Source organism: Caloenas nicobarica, chromosome 2 (assembly GCF_036013445.1).
Source record: "Caloenas nicobarica isolate bCalNic1 chromosome 2, bCalNic1.hap1, whole genome shotgun sequence".
NCBI classification, from domain to species: domain Eukaryota; kingdom Metazoa; phylum Chordata; class Aves; order Columbiformes; family Columbidae; genus Caloenas; species Caloenas nicobarica.
Genome location: NC_088246.1, coordinates 155837453 through 155852860, shown reverse-complemented (window position 1 = coordinate 155852860; position 15408 = coordinate 155837453). Strand labels below are relative to the sequence as shown.

At 36.6% G+C, this 15408-nt stretch overlaps 1 protein-coding gene across 1 annotated transcript in view; it reads left to right on the top strand.

Moving 5' to 3' along the window:
* ADCY8 (adenylate cyclase 8) overlaps nucleotides 1-15408 on the top strand; it is a 140300-nt gene that overhangs the window by 31469 nt on the left and 93423 nt on the right. The window contains exon 2 of the mRNA XM_065627743.1: nucleotides 534-683. Within this exon, the coding sequence (XP_065483815.1) occupies nucleotides 534-683 (150 nt within the window). The remainder of the gene's footprint in view (nucleotides 1-533; nucleotides 684-15408) is intronic.

Here is a 15408-nt window from a genome sequence, read left to right as displayed (position 1 = left end):
TTGGTTATCCTTTCAGCTTCCCCTGCGAATGGTTCAGGTTTCAGATTGTGCAAGCTTGTGCTTTGGAATCAGCTGAAAATGAATTTATTTAATTTGGTCAATAACAACAGAATAACTATTATCACTGATATTAGTCCTTAGCTAACTGACACACTTGTTTTCCTTAATGTGGCTTTGTTCTCAAACTAAGCCATGGAACAAATCACAAAGTTGCTTTTACAGAAGAGGCAGTGCAAAACCAAATTGTTAATTATGTTTGTAATTATTCTTGACTAGAGCCCTGTGAGTCAGTTCTTGGAAACATCGTTTGTGGTTCAGCTAGAGTTTAATGCCCTAAATACTGCGTATTTCTTCCTCAAGGCAGAGAGAATTTTACACGTTTGATGCCTCTAATTAAGATGCAAGAGATTATTTCATACAAAAACTTTCCTAACCGTTTAGTTAGCAGTCATTCTCTCTCTCTCTTTTTCTTTTTTAAAATAGCTATTTTTGCTTCTCCTCTCTGATCAAATCCTCTTTGTTGTTCCTTGCAGATAGCAGCTCAGGCAGTGTTATTTATGTGTATGAACACCGCAGGAATCTTCATTAGCTACCTATCAGACAGAGCACAACGTCAAGCCTTCCTGGAGACCAGAAGATGTGTAGAAGCCAGACTGAGACTAGAGACAGAAAATCAACGACAGGTATTGGAGAAGCTATCCTATTTTTATATTAACTGGAACTGATAATTGGACAAGACTGGGCTTTTGTAGCTTCGTGTGATACCACCTGATTTGTGCAGGTTAAGTGGGTTTCATGATGTTCTTTTCTTGGTGTATATCGATCTGATGCAACATCTTAAAGATTTTCGCTGGGAAACAGGGTGATTAGAGAATGGCTGTTCATTGTCCTTTCCCATACAAGAAGAAGAGGCCATCAACTGAAACACCAGCCGGCAGGTGTTCAAAAATGGGTCTTTACATGAGGGGTTAAACTGGGGAACTCAATGTTTCAAAGTGTTGTGGATACTGAAAGTTGTATCAGTCAAGTGAAAACTAAACATGTTCTTGGGAGTCAGCTGTAAGCAAGGAAGACACTAAAACATCACATCTGGCTCACAGGTGAAATTTTGGAGCTGGGAAGCCACTGCAGAGAGATATCACTCTATGCTTTCTATGTTATGAAACTCTTCCCTAAAAATCTCCTCTTGGCTTCTGTGCCCAGTAGCACACTGGGTGAGGTAAACTTTCAATCCAAGCAGCTATGGTTGTTCTTAGATACATCAAATTTCCAATCTAGTATAAGAGGCATAGAATAGAAAGAATTTTGCTTTTTATTATTTTGCACCAAGGCGGCAATAATGAGATGTAATGTTCTGTATATATTTTACATTCCTACTGAAATATCAGAAGGTTCACCTGCTGTGTGTACATATACATATATTTATATTTATATATAACATTGTTATTTCATTCTCAAATTAACTTAGCTATTGATTTTGTCCTGTTGTATAGATATGAGCATTGTTTCTCAATTTTATTTCATTGACATCTCAAAAGCCATGCTCTTATATAGACATCTAGGAAGGCATATTCTAGACTTTACTGACTAATGACTCAGTACAAATGCATGACTGTGCTGAGTAATGCAAGTTACCTATGCCAGAGCATCTCTTCAGCCATTGCAGACTGAAGAGCCTTTGAAGGATGCTATTTAGGATGCTTTGTTCTATTTTAACTGCAGGACCACATTTTTATGGCTTTTGTGGGTTTTTTGTGAGTTTGGGTTTGGTCTTGGTTTTGTTTTCCGTTATTTTTCTTGTCTAATCTTTTATAAACTAGTATTTTGTAAGCTTTAATTTGATCATTGCTTTGTAGAATTTGTTATAAAAATCTTTGTAAAACAACATCAAAAGATTCTCCTGTTCCAGATGTTTCTGAGCATTTTCCATTAGAGTTATTTTATTTTCTCATGGAAAATGAAATTTCTAAGAAGACAACTTTTTTTTGAGAAATTCAATTTTGCTGAAATTTTATTTCTTGTTAGGAAAACAAAGATAAATTTTTTCCATTTGGGTAGGTTTTGTAAGAGGGGAAGTAAGGATTGGATCTGAAATATTTGTTTCTAATCAATAGACGTTGAACCGTGCTTTTTGTCTTGGCCCATTGCCTTGCAAGGCATCAGGGCTATGCTGTCCCCTGAAGGCAGAACTTCCTGGAAAGTTACGTCACTGCAGCTGAGATTCATCTATAACCAAACAAAGTAGTGTGTCATAGGCATTGTATAAATGGAAATGCATAAGGGAAAATGTATTCAGGCCAAGAAAAATGCCCACAAGAGAAAAATACAGACATCAGGACACCAAATGAAAGATCTCTTCTAAAACCCAATTTAATGATAAACTAATCTAAAATTTAACAACAAAACATTTTTAATATTTCTCATTAGTTTTGTTGAACTTTGAGACTGCGTTATTACACACACCTATAAATATACATATATAGTACACATAATATAGTTTTCAGCTTTTCATTTGTATTTGGGACAACAAAAATGACAAAATATTTCAATATTGGACTGTTTTGATGAATGGGGAGCTTGTTTCCCTCAGTCTTCTATTTTTTACTGGCAATGTCATATTTTACACGACCACTTTTCTTGAGCAGCTTGTTCAGGGTTGCTTGATCAGTATCTACAGGCAGTAATTCAGTGACTGCTAGCATTTTTCTATCTTGAAGACATATATTTCATGATACAGGGGATCTGTAGTTCACATAAATGTAAAAATCATATTACCTGTTAATGCATATCACATTTTAAGAAGTAAGCATTAAATTCTTATGAAGTTTCATAAATTAATTCTATGACTTTCTAGACAATAACTCTGATATAAGAAGGGGACAGAAAAGGGCAGAAAAGTGTGTGCTGGCCAATAGTAGTGATGTGGTTTCTAAAGATTTCTAAAAATACGGCTGAAGAGCTCAAAATTTGCAGAGAAAATAGAGGAATAATTATTCGTGTAATTCTTCCATATAATAACTCCAGGAATTCTGAATTCTGTTCCACTTTGATTTATTTCTCCTGCACTTTTCATAAACTGTCTTAACTTGTGTTTTTTTACAGCAGGCTCAAGGGTTTTGTGGCTATAAGTGATGGTACTGCTACTTTTTATAGAAATGCATGACATAAGTAAAATCTCTTAAGGTTTGTTTCCACTCCACACAGCTTCCACATCTCACACTGTAAATAACAGATAATTAACAGTGGTTAATTCTATTGACGTCATACATATGACATGTCATACGAAGCATGACAGCTTGCCAGATAGGTTCCATAGGCTCTGATTTTGTCCTTACTTTGTTTAAATCAGAAGACCAGTAAAATTAAAATAAGAAAAACCAACATGGTTTAAAACATGCAACAAGGAATGTTATGCTCTTCCATAAGTAATTGCAGAAAAATACTCAAATTTTTTATCAAGGTTATACAAATGCTTCAGATATACTTCTGTTAATTACTGTGCATTGTTAAAACTAGGAAATCAAATTTCTGCACTCTTAAAATGACCCTTCCAATTTCTCAATATCCCTTAGATTTGTCATCACTAATAATCTGTCACTCTAATAACTACAAATGCTATTCTGATCATCATTCAGTATTGTGTAATGCCTAAAAGAACCAGTCATGGAAAGTCATCCAATTTTGAGTCAAACATTTTATAATCTACATTTTAGAGGTGAGCAAGACGTAGCATCAGACATGTGGGGCAGTACAAGGAGACAATAATACTGATAAGTAAGAATCTGTTTGGGTTTCAGAGATTTTTAAGAATTCTCTAATGAATATTTGCAGATTTTCTGGAATACAAATATGAAGTTTCTACCATATCAGTTTGTCTCTTGTCACGAAAAGCAATAGATGGTTCCCTATTTACTGAGAAAATGCATATAGACAAGCTGATTTTTTTTCAGTGAAAGTAGTTTCATTCATCCATTTGCCACCATGCCTTTTTGTGGAGTGTGATGAGAATAGGTGAAGCCACAAAAATCCCACTAATGGAAAAAACTCTGTGTTGTTGTTGTTTGTGCTACTCTGACCTTAAATTTGGACAGTTAGATGTGACAAATTGTTTTCCAGGCATCACTGTTTTCCAGCAGCCTATGATCTCTTCCTTTTGTGGGATTTTCAGGGTTTAAGGACTCCTTGCTCTGTTTCAGTGTTTCTGTGGGGTTTTTCAGTTTAATAGTCAAAGCCATTTTGATTTGTAGCAATTTTTGTGTGCCATGTTATGGTCTCAACTGAATATCTGTGAATCTGAATTATCTCTATCAGTTCATTGTCCACAGAAAATGTCCTCAGGTGCAAGTTCAGCTTTTACAGCAATTGCAATTAATTCACTTACTGCACAGGAAGGAAGGGGGTGAAGTGCAGACCTGTATGACAGAAAATACTTCAAGAAGCCTGGCCAAAGTTTTTTTAGGCTTTCAAGCTTAATTTCAAGCTTTGATTTTTCCAAAACTCCATACAATAAAGCTCCTACATTTTTTTTTATTCTTCATCCCCCATCACCATTTACTCTCAACAAGAGTTTAAAATAAAACTTTCAGAAGTATTTCAGAAAGTGGGGAGTTTTAGTCATATTTTCAAAAGCGACTGTGGTTACAAAGGAGAAATACTCTAGCAGTCATCGTTAATGATGTTTATGCACTTACTGTAAGGTATTATCTGTGTGACACAATTTGGAAATCCCGGCAATCTGTGAAACTGATGGAACATCTGTATCTACTTATTTTCCAATTTTCATTACAAAATTTGAATTTTGATGAAGATCTAAAACATTTCAGAGTTTGATTTAGTTAAATGAGAATATACTCTCATCACCAGAAAAACTGTCATAGAAAGACAGAAATATTAGAGAATCAAGATAGAGAAGGCAGCATAAACAAAATAATTTGTTGTAAAAGCAGTCTCAGTTTACCAGTTATTGAGAAAATCATTAATTTAAATATTTTCTAATTAAATGTAATTAGCTGCTTGTGCTTAAAATACATAGTTATATCAGCCAACCAAAAATGGCAGCCATAAAATGTCCTCCAATTTTGTTCTCAACACATTGTAATTATGAATAAACAACAAACACGAGGTTCTCAGTTTCCTTAAGTCCATTTCATTCCAACAATATCTTGACTTTCCCCTACCTGTTTGAAATTTTAAGTCAATTTTTTTATTTGATAGCTGTGTGTTTCAAAAGTCTGGCACCTAGTTCTGTACTATGTTAATAACCACTTCAAAAACATTGTCTCCCTTTTTACCCTGATTTTATTGTTAGGACATACCAGGTAATTCTGCTTTCATCAGATGTGGGCAGTGAAAATAGAAAGTATAACTTTCTTTCTTTCTTACCAGAAAACTTTCAAAAACAATGAGTATGTAATTTCCCTCGTGAAAATGCTATGAAGTTGCCTTAATGAAGAGCAGGAACCTGCAGTAAATTTCATTTTCATTTCTGTTTCTTAAGTTTTCTGTTTCCCTAAGTTTTAAATGACTGACATATTAAATCCAAACACATCTTGAAATGATGACTTTATGAAGAATTGAATTGATAATATAACTCTGGTGTTCTTACCTGCTCTTTCTCCAACAATTCATCTTCAGTTGAAATTTGTCTAACATTTTAAACCTTAAAATATTACCATTTAATTACAAAGAGTATTCCAGATAGCTTTGTCACTCTACCTTTTCCTCCACCATACATAAATAAGTTATACATATGTGAAAAAAAATATTGTGCAAGTAGGTTAATATTTGACTTATAAAATTTCTTATGACTGAAGCTGGAGGTGGAGACTTAAAATGACTAGGAAAGGGACATCACAGAAGTTAAGTAGCTAGATGGTTTTAAAAATCAGTCCAGCACTTACTTCTTTTCTTGTAATAACATTGCAACGTTACAAGACCGCTATTCATAGAAATCTCATTTCACTAAAAATTAAGAAACTTCTCCTATGTCACAGCCACACTTCTACTCTCCATTCAAGGCCTCTCCAGACCAATGAGACTAATGAGACCTGGATAAAGAAATAGGGAAATCTGGGTGGGAGGCTGCTTTCAAGCTAAGCAGATTTGTTAGACTCTATTCTTATATGAATAACCTGTGGATTGGAGTAGTGTTCAAAAAAAACCCAAAACATAAAACCTCTCTGAAACATTTTATTTGCATTACTTCTGGTAGATTTAAAACATGTGATTGGTATCTTATGAAAGAAGAATCTTCTCTGAAGTTGTTTGAGATGACAGATGAAATCAGTCTAGATCTGTGTGCTGCTTATATTCATCTTCTGGTGAGGTGTTCATTCTTCTTGTCATTGTAGTAGGTTCTGCATCATCCATGAAAAGAAAATTCTCTGCCTGGTATGCAGGATCCACCAGCAAAGCTGCACTGGTACTGCTGCACTGAGCTGTTGGGAGGGTCTAAACTCAAATCAGAAAGAAATGCTCCAGTTTTTAAGCCCTGAGAAACCAAATAGAGAAAATTATTCTAATTTAGCATTACATTCGTGCAGTTTGAGTTCCAGAAGGTAGTAAAGCCACAAAGCATCAGTCTCTTCAGCTGTGTTGTTTACATCACTCTCCAACACAGTCTTTAGCACACAGAGTCCTTTCTCTGCAGGCATCATCAAGACAAAGTTCTCTTATATGGAAATAAAACTTCTCAGTGTCTTCCCTAAACCTCATGAATATTTCCTTGAGTGTCTAGCACACTGGTAGAGGAAACGGATGAAGGATAGAAGAAGGAGCAACTAGGAGAGCTGGTAGGGAATAACCAGCGTCTGTCTCTAGTCTTGCAAGGATTACTCCAGCGAGAAGGTCCAGGCTGGCATCACACCTTATCCACCAGGCTTAATGGGATGCTTCCCATCAAGGTGGGATGAAGACAGGCAATTGCAAGCATATTTATAGGTTTGGTCAGATTACTGGGAACAAGAAAAACCTTTTCTTCATTAAATCATCTAATGAGAAGAATCCTTTATGAGAACACCCTAGCAGACATTTCATCCATGCAAGCCTTGCTAACTGGACATCACCTTCCCAGCTAATCTCTTTCTCATAGGGGATTCCACAAATTCAATTAAAGTTCATTTTGAAAGTTAGAACAGTTTGGATATTGTTTCATTTGATTTCCACAAAGGATTTGAGCTCAACCACCCTAAAGAACCATTTGTCCAGGTGAGAAGGGGGTTGCATTCTTTTCTGTGTATGAACACACATTCCTTTTTGTTCCAGTGTGGGTATAAGGGATGTAGAAGGAGAAGACACCCCTCAGTCTGCTGTTGGCATATGTAATCCCTTCTGCCTGTTATCTGTGGAAAAACTATAATCCTGTCTTGATCTCCTTTTCCATTAGAAAACTGTTCTGTTTGAACATTTGTTTCCCTTCTACCTCTACTTCCAGAGGATTTTTTCACACTTTCATCTGCAATGATCTCTATTTCCCACAGCTTTAAAAAGCTCTCTACAAATTGCTGAATTCTGTGCTGGTTTTGTTTGGGTCTAGTTTTGATGTGTTGGTTTTTATGGTTTTTGTTTGTTTGTTTGTTTTGGTTTTTGTTTGGTTGGGGTTTTGTTTTGGTTTTTGGTTTTTTGTTTTTTAAAGAAGCTTACATGTTGTGTAGGTTTTATCAAGATCTTACAAATCTAGATTTTAATCAACCATCAGTGCTTTGTAACCTCTAAAGTAAGAGCAGATTGGACTGGGATTGGAAAGGACACGTTAAGAGGGTTAAACACTGTGGAGTCATCTTTTTTTTTTACATATTGATGCTAAGAATATGAAAATCCCTCTAGATTGGTAAGAGGATAAAGTTCAGATTTGGTTTTAAAAAAAAGTAATCTGAATTTTAGAGATCATGTGACATTCCTTAAAAATAAAAGTAGTTTAAAATGCTTCATAAATAAAAATTGTTATTGCAATAATTGAGGCTTTATTTTTAAAGGGCAAACAATAACTCCACTATTAAAAGTTCTGTGTAAACCTCTGGTTAGGTTTTGCATTTTAGTCAGCTTTTTTTCTTTATAGCAAACAATCTGTTGAATGTCAGATGCTCAGAATGGTTCCACAGTTATCCAGACTTTCTTTCATTTTGGTGCCTTTCTCTAAAGAACCATGATCCCAACAGAAATTTGTTCACGGCATTGCTCCTTTGGTACTTACAGGATCAAACTCAAAGTATAACATTAATCCAACAAGCAAAGGAATATGAAAGCTTTATATTCTTCTTCATGATTCATATCCATATTGTTATTCAGTAGATAACATGTTTCCTAAGTCCATTGATAGACTTTTCCACCTCATTGGGGTGGGGAGAAGCAATATTTATATGCACGTATTTTTTTGTAGGTACCAGGGAAGACATCACAGGACCAGCATGTGCATTTTCTACATCTATTTGTCTAAAAACACGCCATTTGCTCAACCTACTTGCAGTAGGAAACAACATTTTACCTGTCAGATTTTAGATGCTGTTCCTTCACATTTGCTGCTGATGTGTTTCCTATCATCAAAGCACACTCCCCACATTTTGCTTTCAAATAGAAATATAAGGTAAAATCAAGATAAAAGTCAACCTCTGCCTTCTCACCCATTCCCTGCGAATCTAGGTTAGTCACATAAACTCAAACAGAAAAGTGAGACTTATAGCCAGTGCTAGAAGGATGGGAATCAGACCTTGAACTGCAACTTATACAGGGGAAAAATAATCCCCAAGAATGTCGAGACTTCAGGCATTGGAGCTTTCCCTAGTGTAAATTTGTGAGAAGGTAACCTCTGCTTCCCTTCCCCACTAGATGGCTTTTGGCTTTTGGCTATTTTGGATACACTAGTGGTATAACTACTTTCTGAAAATCTGTGTGGTGGTTTTTTTTTTTTTTTAATCTCTAAACTAGGCTGTTCAAATGCTGTGCTGGTCGATAGTGAATGGGACTGACAGGTTGTCGATCAGGTTTTGGTGGCCTGCGCCTCCCATGTTCTCAGCTCCTTGCTAAAGAGAGGCATCTAATAAAAAGAAAAAAAAAAAAAGCCATTATCAGAGCTGCCACTGACTAGTGACCCTTGCTGATTGTCTTGGGGAAGTGGACAAAGGTGAAATGAGTACAGGGAATGAAATAGTTTCAATCCCTTACAGTGATGAGACACTCCTGCCAGTTGGTCTGTGGTACGGTCATCTCTGCTTAAATAAAGAACTCCAGGCTCCAAATTCATCAGACTAGTACCTTTCCTGACCTCTGAATATACTTACTCATTGTAAAGTCATTTTTCTTTCTTGTTCAGTATCAGAACTTTGAGAGTAATATAGTCAGTTTATACTAACTTTCCTGACTACCTTGAAATAACACTAGGAGAACTCTAAAAATGTTCTTACAAGCTTCACAATCACTAAAGAGACTCTGTGGCCCAGATAATGGCTTGAAACTATCTGACCATGATCAGTACCAATTCTAAGCTGGCCAGGGTCAAGGCACTGATGCCATTGCTGAGAAAATTTAGGGTAAGATAAAATTTTTTTATTCACTTTTATGAATAGGCTGAAGGTCTTTCACACTATCAGTATTTAAGAATTTAAGTACACACCTACAAGCATATTAAAAGGGATTTTATTTTCTGAAAGAGACCATTACTCCTTCCTATACAAAGTTCCCATGGGAAGTTTTATTCAGCTTGTGCTCTTCAATGTTGTAGTCTTGTAAGACTCTAACAAGGTGTATTCCTTGTTTTGAGCCGAATAGATGACCTCCTAGCTTTTTTCCTCTCATTGTTCTGCAGTGATTTATTCATATAAAGCTGAAAAATAAGTGGCATATAAGCTTGCCTTCTTCCATTTTCCATGTCATTAGCTGCAAAATTGGTACTGTTGAGAAATGTATATTTTGCTGAAGTTGCTTAGTAATTTCTAAACCAGCAAAAAAGTAACAAAATGGAAAAACAAACATCTAAATGAATAGAAAGTAGAAACAGGGCAGAACAATTACATGAAGATTCAACAGCAGATGAGTCAAGGTGGTCCTAGAAAAGTGAAAGTGCACTGAGGCATAGCACTACAGACATTAATGTCAAATGGGGCCATTCTGATATTTTAGAAAAAAATTGAACCATAGGAGCTGTTTTACTCTCATTTTCTGTAAAATAAGGAATTCCTGTAAAATAAGGAATGGCTTAAGATCATGCCATTATGGAATCAGTCTCCAGTAGGTGTGTCTGTCTTCTGTTCTTAAAGTATGTCTTCATCCTTCCAGTCCAAACTAACTAGAATTTATAGAGGCCAATATACTAGAACACAGTACAATTTTTATTGAGATATATGTCTTATTATTATATAAATGTTTTTGCTCTGGATATTTTTCTTTTCTACAATAATTTAACACAAAATAAAAAAATAAATTTTTTAAATGCTCATGAGATTTGGAAGGAACAAATTTACAAAATTGTAAAATTTGTCTTTCTATGTGTTTGAAATGTCTAATGGATTACTACAGGGCTGGGCAGCATCACTTGTAAACATAAGCATTCATATCAACAAGGCAGGGTGGTAATACAAATTGTTTTGTAACTCTTGCTATTTGTCTCATGTCTTTGTTGCATGGTTGGGTTTCACAGTGGAATGTAAGTCTAACGTGATCTTCATTCAGGAGGTAAAAGATCATGTGTTTAGGATCCAGAGGTTCTGGGTTTATTAAATCATTGATTGTACTCAATGTAGATACAGGCACTGAATTCGAGACCTGAAGCTCCTATTGCCTAAGCTAAAAGACAGCTCAGATGGCAAAGCAGTGTCAGGAGACCGTTCTGTGATCTAGCCCAGCAGATTGAACAGCTGGCCACAGCTGGCAGGGAACACAGACTTACTCCCTGCAGCTCTTATCCCCAGACACGTGCTCCCACCCACTCCCGTGCAAGTTACTGGTGCTCATGTGGCTTCACAATGAGCTGATTCATTGTGCTGGTACCAAACAGTGTAGGCATCACCTGCACTTAGTTTCATGATTAATCATGTTACTTTAAAAAATCATTTTATAAATATTTTTGTAAGTGTTTTATGGAGGAATACAATTTTTCACTCAAAAGATACACGCAGCAGTAGTAACAGGTACCATGCAAAAAAAATCAACAGGGAAGGTTGTTCCACCACTTCCCAGCATGCTAGAGGCTGAGCTAAGTGTTTATGAAGCCAAAACAATACTGGGAAGGCAGAAAAATATGAACTGGCAGCCCTGGAATCAATCTTCTACTGCTCAGGGAGCACAGGGCAAGCAGGCATTACTATTGTGGTATTCTTACATAGCCAACTGGCTGATGAGAAAGGCATCTCCCTATGCACCTGGCAATCAACTGGTAATCATCATCCCTGCCAAGATTTTGTAATGTGGCTTCAGGTATTTGAATCTTCAAACCATTCATCATCCAAACAAAGCAAAGGACCAGCAGTATCTTATGGTCCTTCTCTTCAGTATATGCTGCGTATACTGTCTCATGCTGTTCTGGACAATAATATTGAGGAAATAATTGGATAAAATGTCCTTCCTACAAGAATTGTGTGCAAGAAGCTTTTTCCTTCTTGCATTAGCAAAAGCTTTACAAAATATCTCATTTAACAACTATTTGGGCACCATGATAAAAAGACATGACTCTCATAAACACTGGGCTATCAGTTTGGATGAGGTTCTAGTTATGTTTCATGGCCAACAGCTAAACAAAAGGGGACTCCAAAACCTCCTGTGTGATCTGGCCTTGTTTCTCTTTGAGAACAGCAGATGCTAAATGGAACATGCAGCCAAGAATGGGATGAATTGGAATGGCAATTGCCCAAATTCAAATGGAAGAAAGATAATATAGCTAATATCACACATTACAGCAGTAAGTAGTAAAAGCAAACAGTGAACTCATAACCCCACAAGTCTGAACATATTAGATATTGCAGTTCCTTCCATGTTTTTAATTACTTGCTACTGTCTCAATAATGCACAAGAAAGAACAGCTGCAAATAGACTGTCCATTGTGCACTAAGTAAGAATGAATGAATTTATCTTTAGAGCTGTTAATCATAATAAGAAGTGCTAATTCCCATTTTCTAGAGTGGCATCTACAATAATTACAACTATTCTGAGCATTGCAACTTTTTCAGTAGAAAACAAAACCATTTTTTCTACTTCCCTGAAATGTAACTAGCTCATGAGTCCCAGAAAGGCTAAAACCATTGCTCTGAACAGCCTTTTTCTCAGCCCCCTTAAGTTCAGTGCTTAAGACAATAAAGCCTCTATGATAGTAATTGGTCATGTTGTTAAAGCCAAGCTTGATTGTTCTGGCAAAATGATTCTTAAAAAACAAGATGGGAAGTGTGGAGCAGTTTCTCTAGAGTCCCTGCCGAGTTAAACCTTTCTGGGGTGTGTCCACTTCAGTTCATCTTGGGAACAGCCATAACCAACTTATTCCCCTATCCAAAGACTTCCTTACACGGTATAGGTTTAGGGTTAGGATTAGGGTGTGGGTTCACCCATCTGAAACTATGTGTAGAGGAGGAAGAACAAAACCTGAATTGAAGTATCATTCAAGAGGGGCTTTTCATCCCCCAGCAAAGTCAACCCTGATAAAGAGATTGAGAAACAAAGGAAAATCCTGGGGCAGTACAGGCAGCATTTTGTCATTTGCTGTGTACAAACTAAGGGGAGCCGGTGCAGGGAGCTTATGCAGACAGCAGACCTTGTAGGGATGATGCCTCACATGGTCTGCAGGGAAACCTTGGTGAATTTGATCTTCCTCCTGGCAACCTCCTGCAGGCCTCAGATTTGTGCCTGTGGTGTTTTGTTTTCTTTGATCAGCACCCATGGAAAGGTCTCCAGTTCAGTTCTTATTCACAAGACTGGGACCTCGTGCATTGGTTAATTGACTCTTCACAAAAAAATGTTCCAAAGGTTGTTACTTACTCATCAGGGACACGTCCCACTTTTCCATCACTGTGCCTAGCTACATTTGTGCAGCTGTAAGCACTGTTGACACATCTTGATTTCAGTATGAGGGACACAAGGGATCAGTGCATGGAGACCACGGGGAAGCTGTTCAACAAAGAAGGACTATTACAGCTGCATAAAACAAGAAGTGGGCACTAGAGAAAGTATCAATGGTACAGTCTTGGGACTTTAAATAGACATATGTGATGCATGAAGTTAATTTGCATTGTTACTGCAGGATTTATTTCACTCTTCCTAAGTTTTCCTGAAGGAGTAAATTGGGTAGTAGTCAGCTCCATATTTAGACAGCTCCTAAACTAGGTGACTACATGCTCTTTAAACCTCTGAGCTCCTGCTACAGTCAGCTGAGATCTAGTCAAAACAGACAATGGAGCCCAAAGAGACTTGTAGTGACACCAAAGTAGTCATTTATATTTGATCTGTTGAGTACCTCTCCAGATTCCCTGGATAAAATAGAAGCTCAGGTATAACGACACTGTAGTTGACAAAATCAGGTGTCTGAATCCAGATCTGAATTCTACCATCATTTTGTTACATTTAGTGATTTCTACTATTCTTTTTGTCTTTTACTTGGGTATTCTTTGGGTTAAAGGTTCTTTTTTTCATTTATTTACTCTAAAATGTGACTGCTCCATCTCAAACACTATGGCTGATTCATGTCATGGACAGTTAATAGGAGAATAGATCATCAGCTCTTTCATAAACCCTTTTGTTGCCATCTTCTTTGTTCTATATATTTTCTCTTGAACAAATATATCTCTGCTCCTTTTCAAACCACTTACCACTACTGCTGCTCAGCTTTGAATTGTCTCCACTTAGCCAATTGCTCAACCAGCAAGCTTTCAACAAAGCTGGATAATGTAGTTTCCTTCACTCCAGAGCTCATGACACTTCCTTATTATGCCTTTCTCTGAAAAGGTAATGATCTTTTTCTCATGTCTTTCCCTCTGAAAATACCTTCTAGGAGAGTCTGGCTAGAAATGTGAGGACTCTTATCATGCAAACACTAAGGTGCAGAAGACTATTAAAAATTTGCAATTTTTTCTCTGTGATCTGATACTGCTCTTTTGCACATGACCTCCTCACATTTGCACTGTTCTTATGTGACAAAGTATCTAAATCTGTGAAACAGGAATAATAATAATTTACTAGTTTAAAGGGAAGTTATGTGGGAAGGATCTTTATATAAAGGGGACTTTCTCAACTGCTGGATTGAAGCAAAGTGATGTGAAAGGCCTGTCAAGTGGGACGCATCCTGGTCCATAGAACATTAGCATCAGCTGCAGGAAAAGGACGGACACATTCTATACCAGAGTCCATCTCTCAGTTCCCAGTTTGTGGAAATGACCTGGTTCAGCGTTCCCACCACCTTGTCAGTCTGGCATAGTGTAAGAGGAGCTTGGAACAGAAAAAGGTAGCTGATGCGCATGGGAGAATTTTCTGTCCTTTGAATGTTTCAGTACAAGAGAACTGACCAGTGGCTGAACTACCCTGTAAAATTATATATAGACAGACACACATACACACTTACACATTATTTTCCTTGTAGTCTTGCTCCATGGTATGACGTACATAATACAGAGAAGTGACATGAACTGTATATACACTTTCAGTAGTGATCCTGACGAGATGTCTTCACATGCTGCAGTATTAATAGAGGAGTACTGCAGCAGAGACATACTAATTAACCTCTTTTTACAGGTCAGTGCCAGATCTTATGTGCAGTCAAGAACATTTACCTTACCTTAATGAGTAGCATGAAGGTTAAGAAGTCAAATGTGCTGGGCACATTTTTCATGGCTTAGTGAACATATGCCAAGTGAACTATGGGGTTTTTTTAAAAATAAATGTTCTAGAGCCATTGCTTGATACCTTCTTAAGAGAATGCAAACAAGGAAATTGAGATTTTCCTGTTGTAAAAAAAAAGTGCTTTCTTAATTTTAGCCATATATCTATGAAGAAGTGGCATTTTTTATCTTCTCTTATCATAGATTTCATAAGCAGCTCAATAATAACCAAGATTTATGTTTGCTTTCCTTCTTTTATCTTCTTTTCTTTTTGAATTTGTCTTCCTATTTGTCTGCTACAAGGATAAGGTAGGAAATAACATATTTCTTTTTAGAGTGAAAAGGTTTTGTGCTATTGTGAAAGTATCTTCACAGGCTCTCATTGAACACTTTAATCATATGGCTCCCTGAAAGACTGATCTCATTAATTCAAAGAGTGGATTTATTATATGTTCATATTGAGCAATGTATCTTAATAGTGAAGGAATAAGAGAATATATAACCTAAGTGTCTTCTGTTATAGGAGGCTGAAGGACATCAAATATCAGATATATTTCTGGTTCCTGGAATATCAATCAGCATCCGTTCCCAAACATGCCATATTATGATGCCATGGGATATT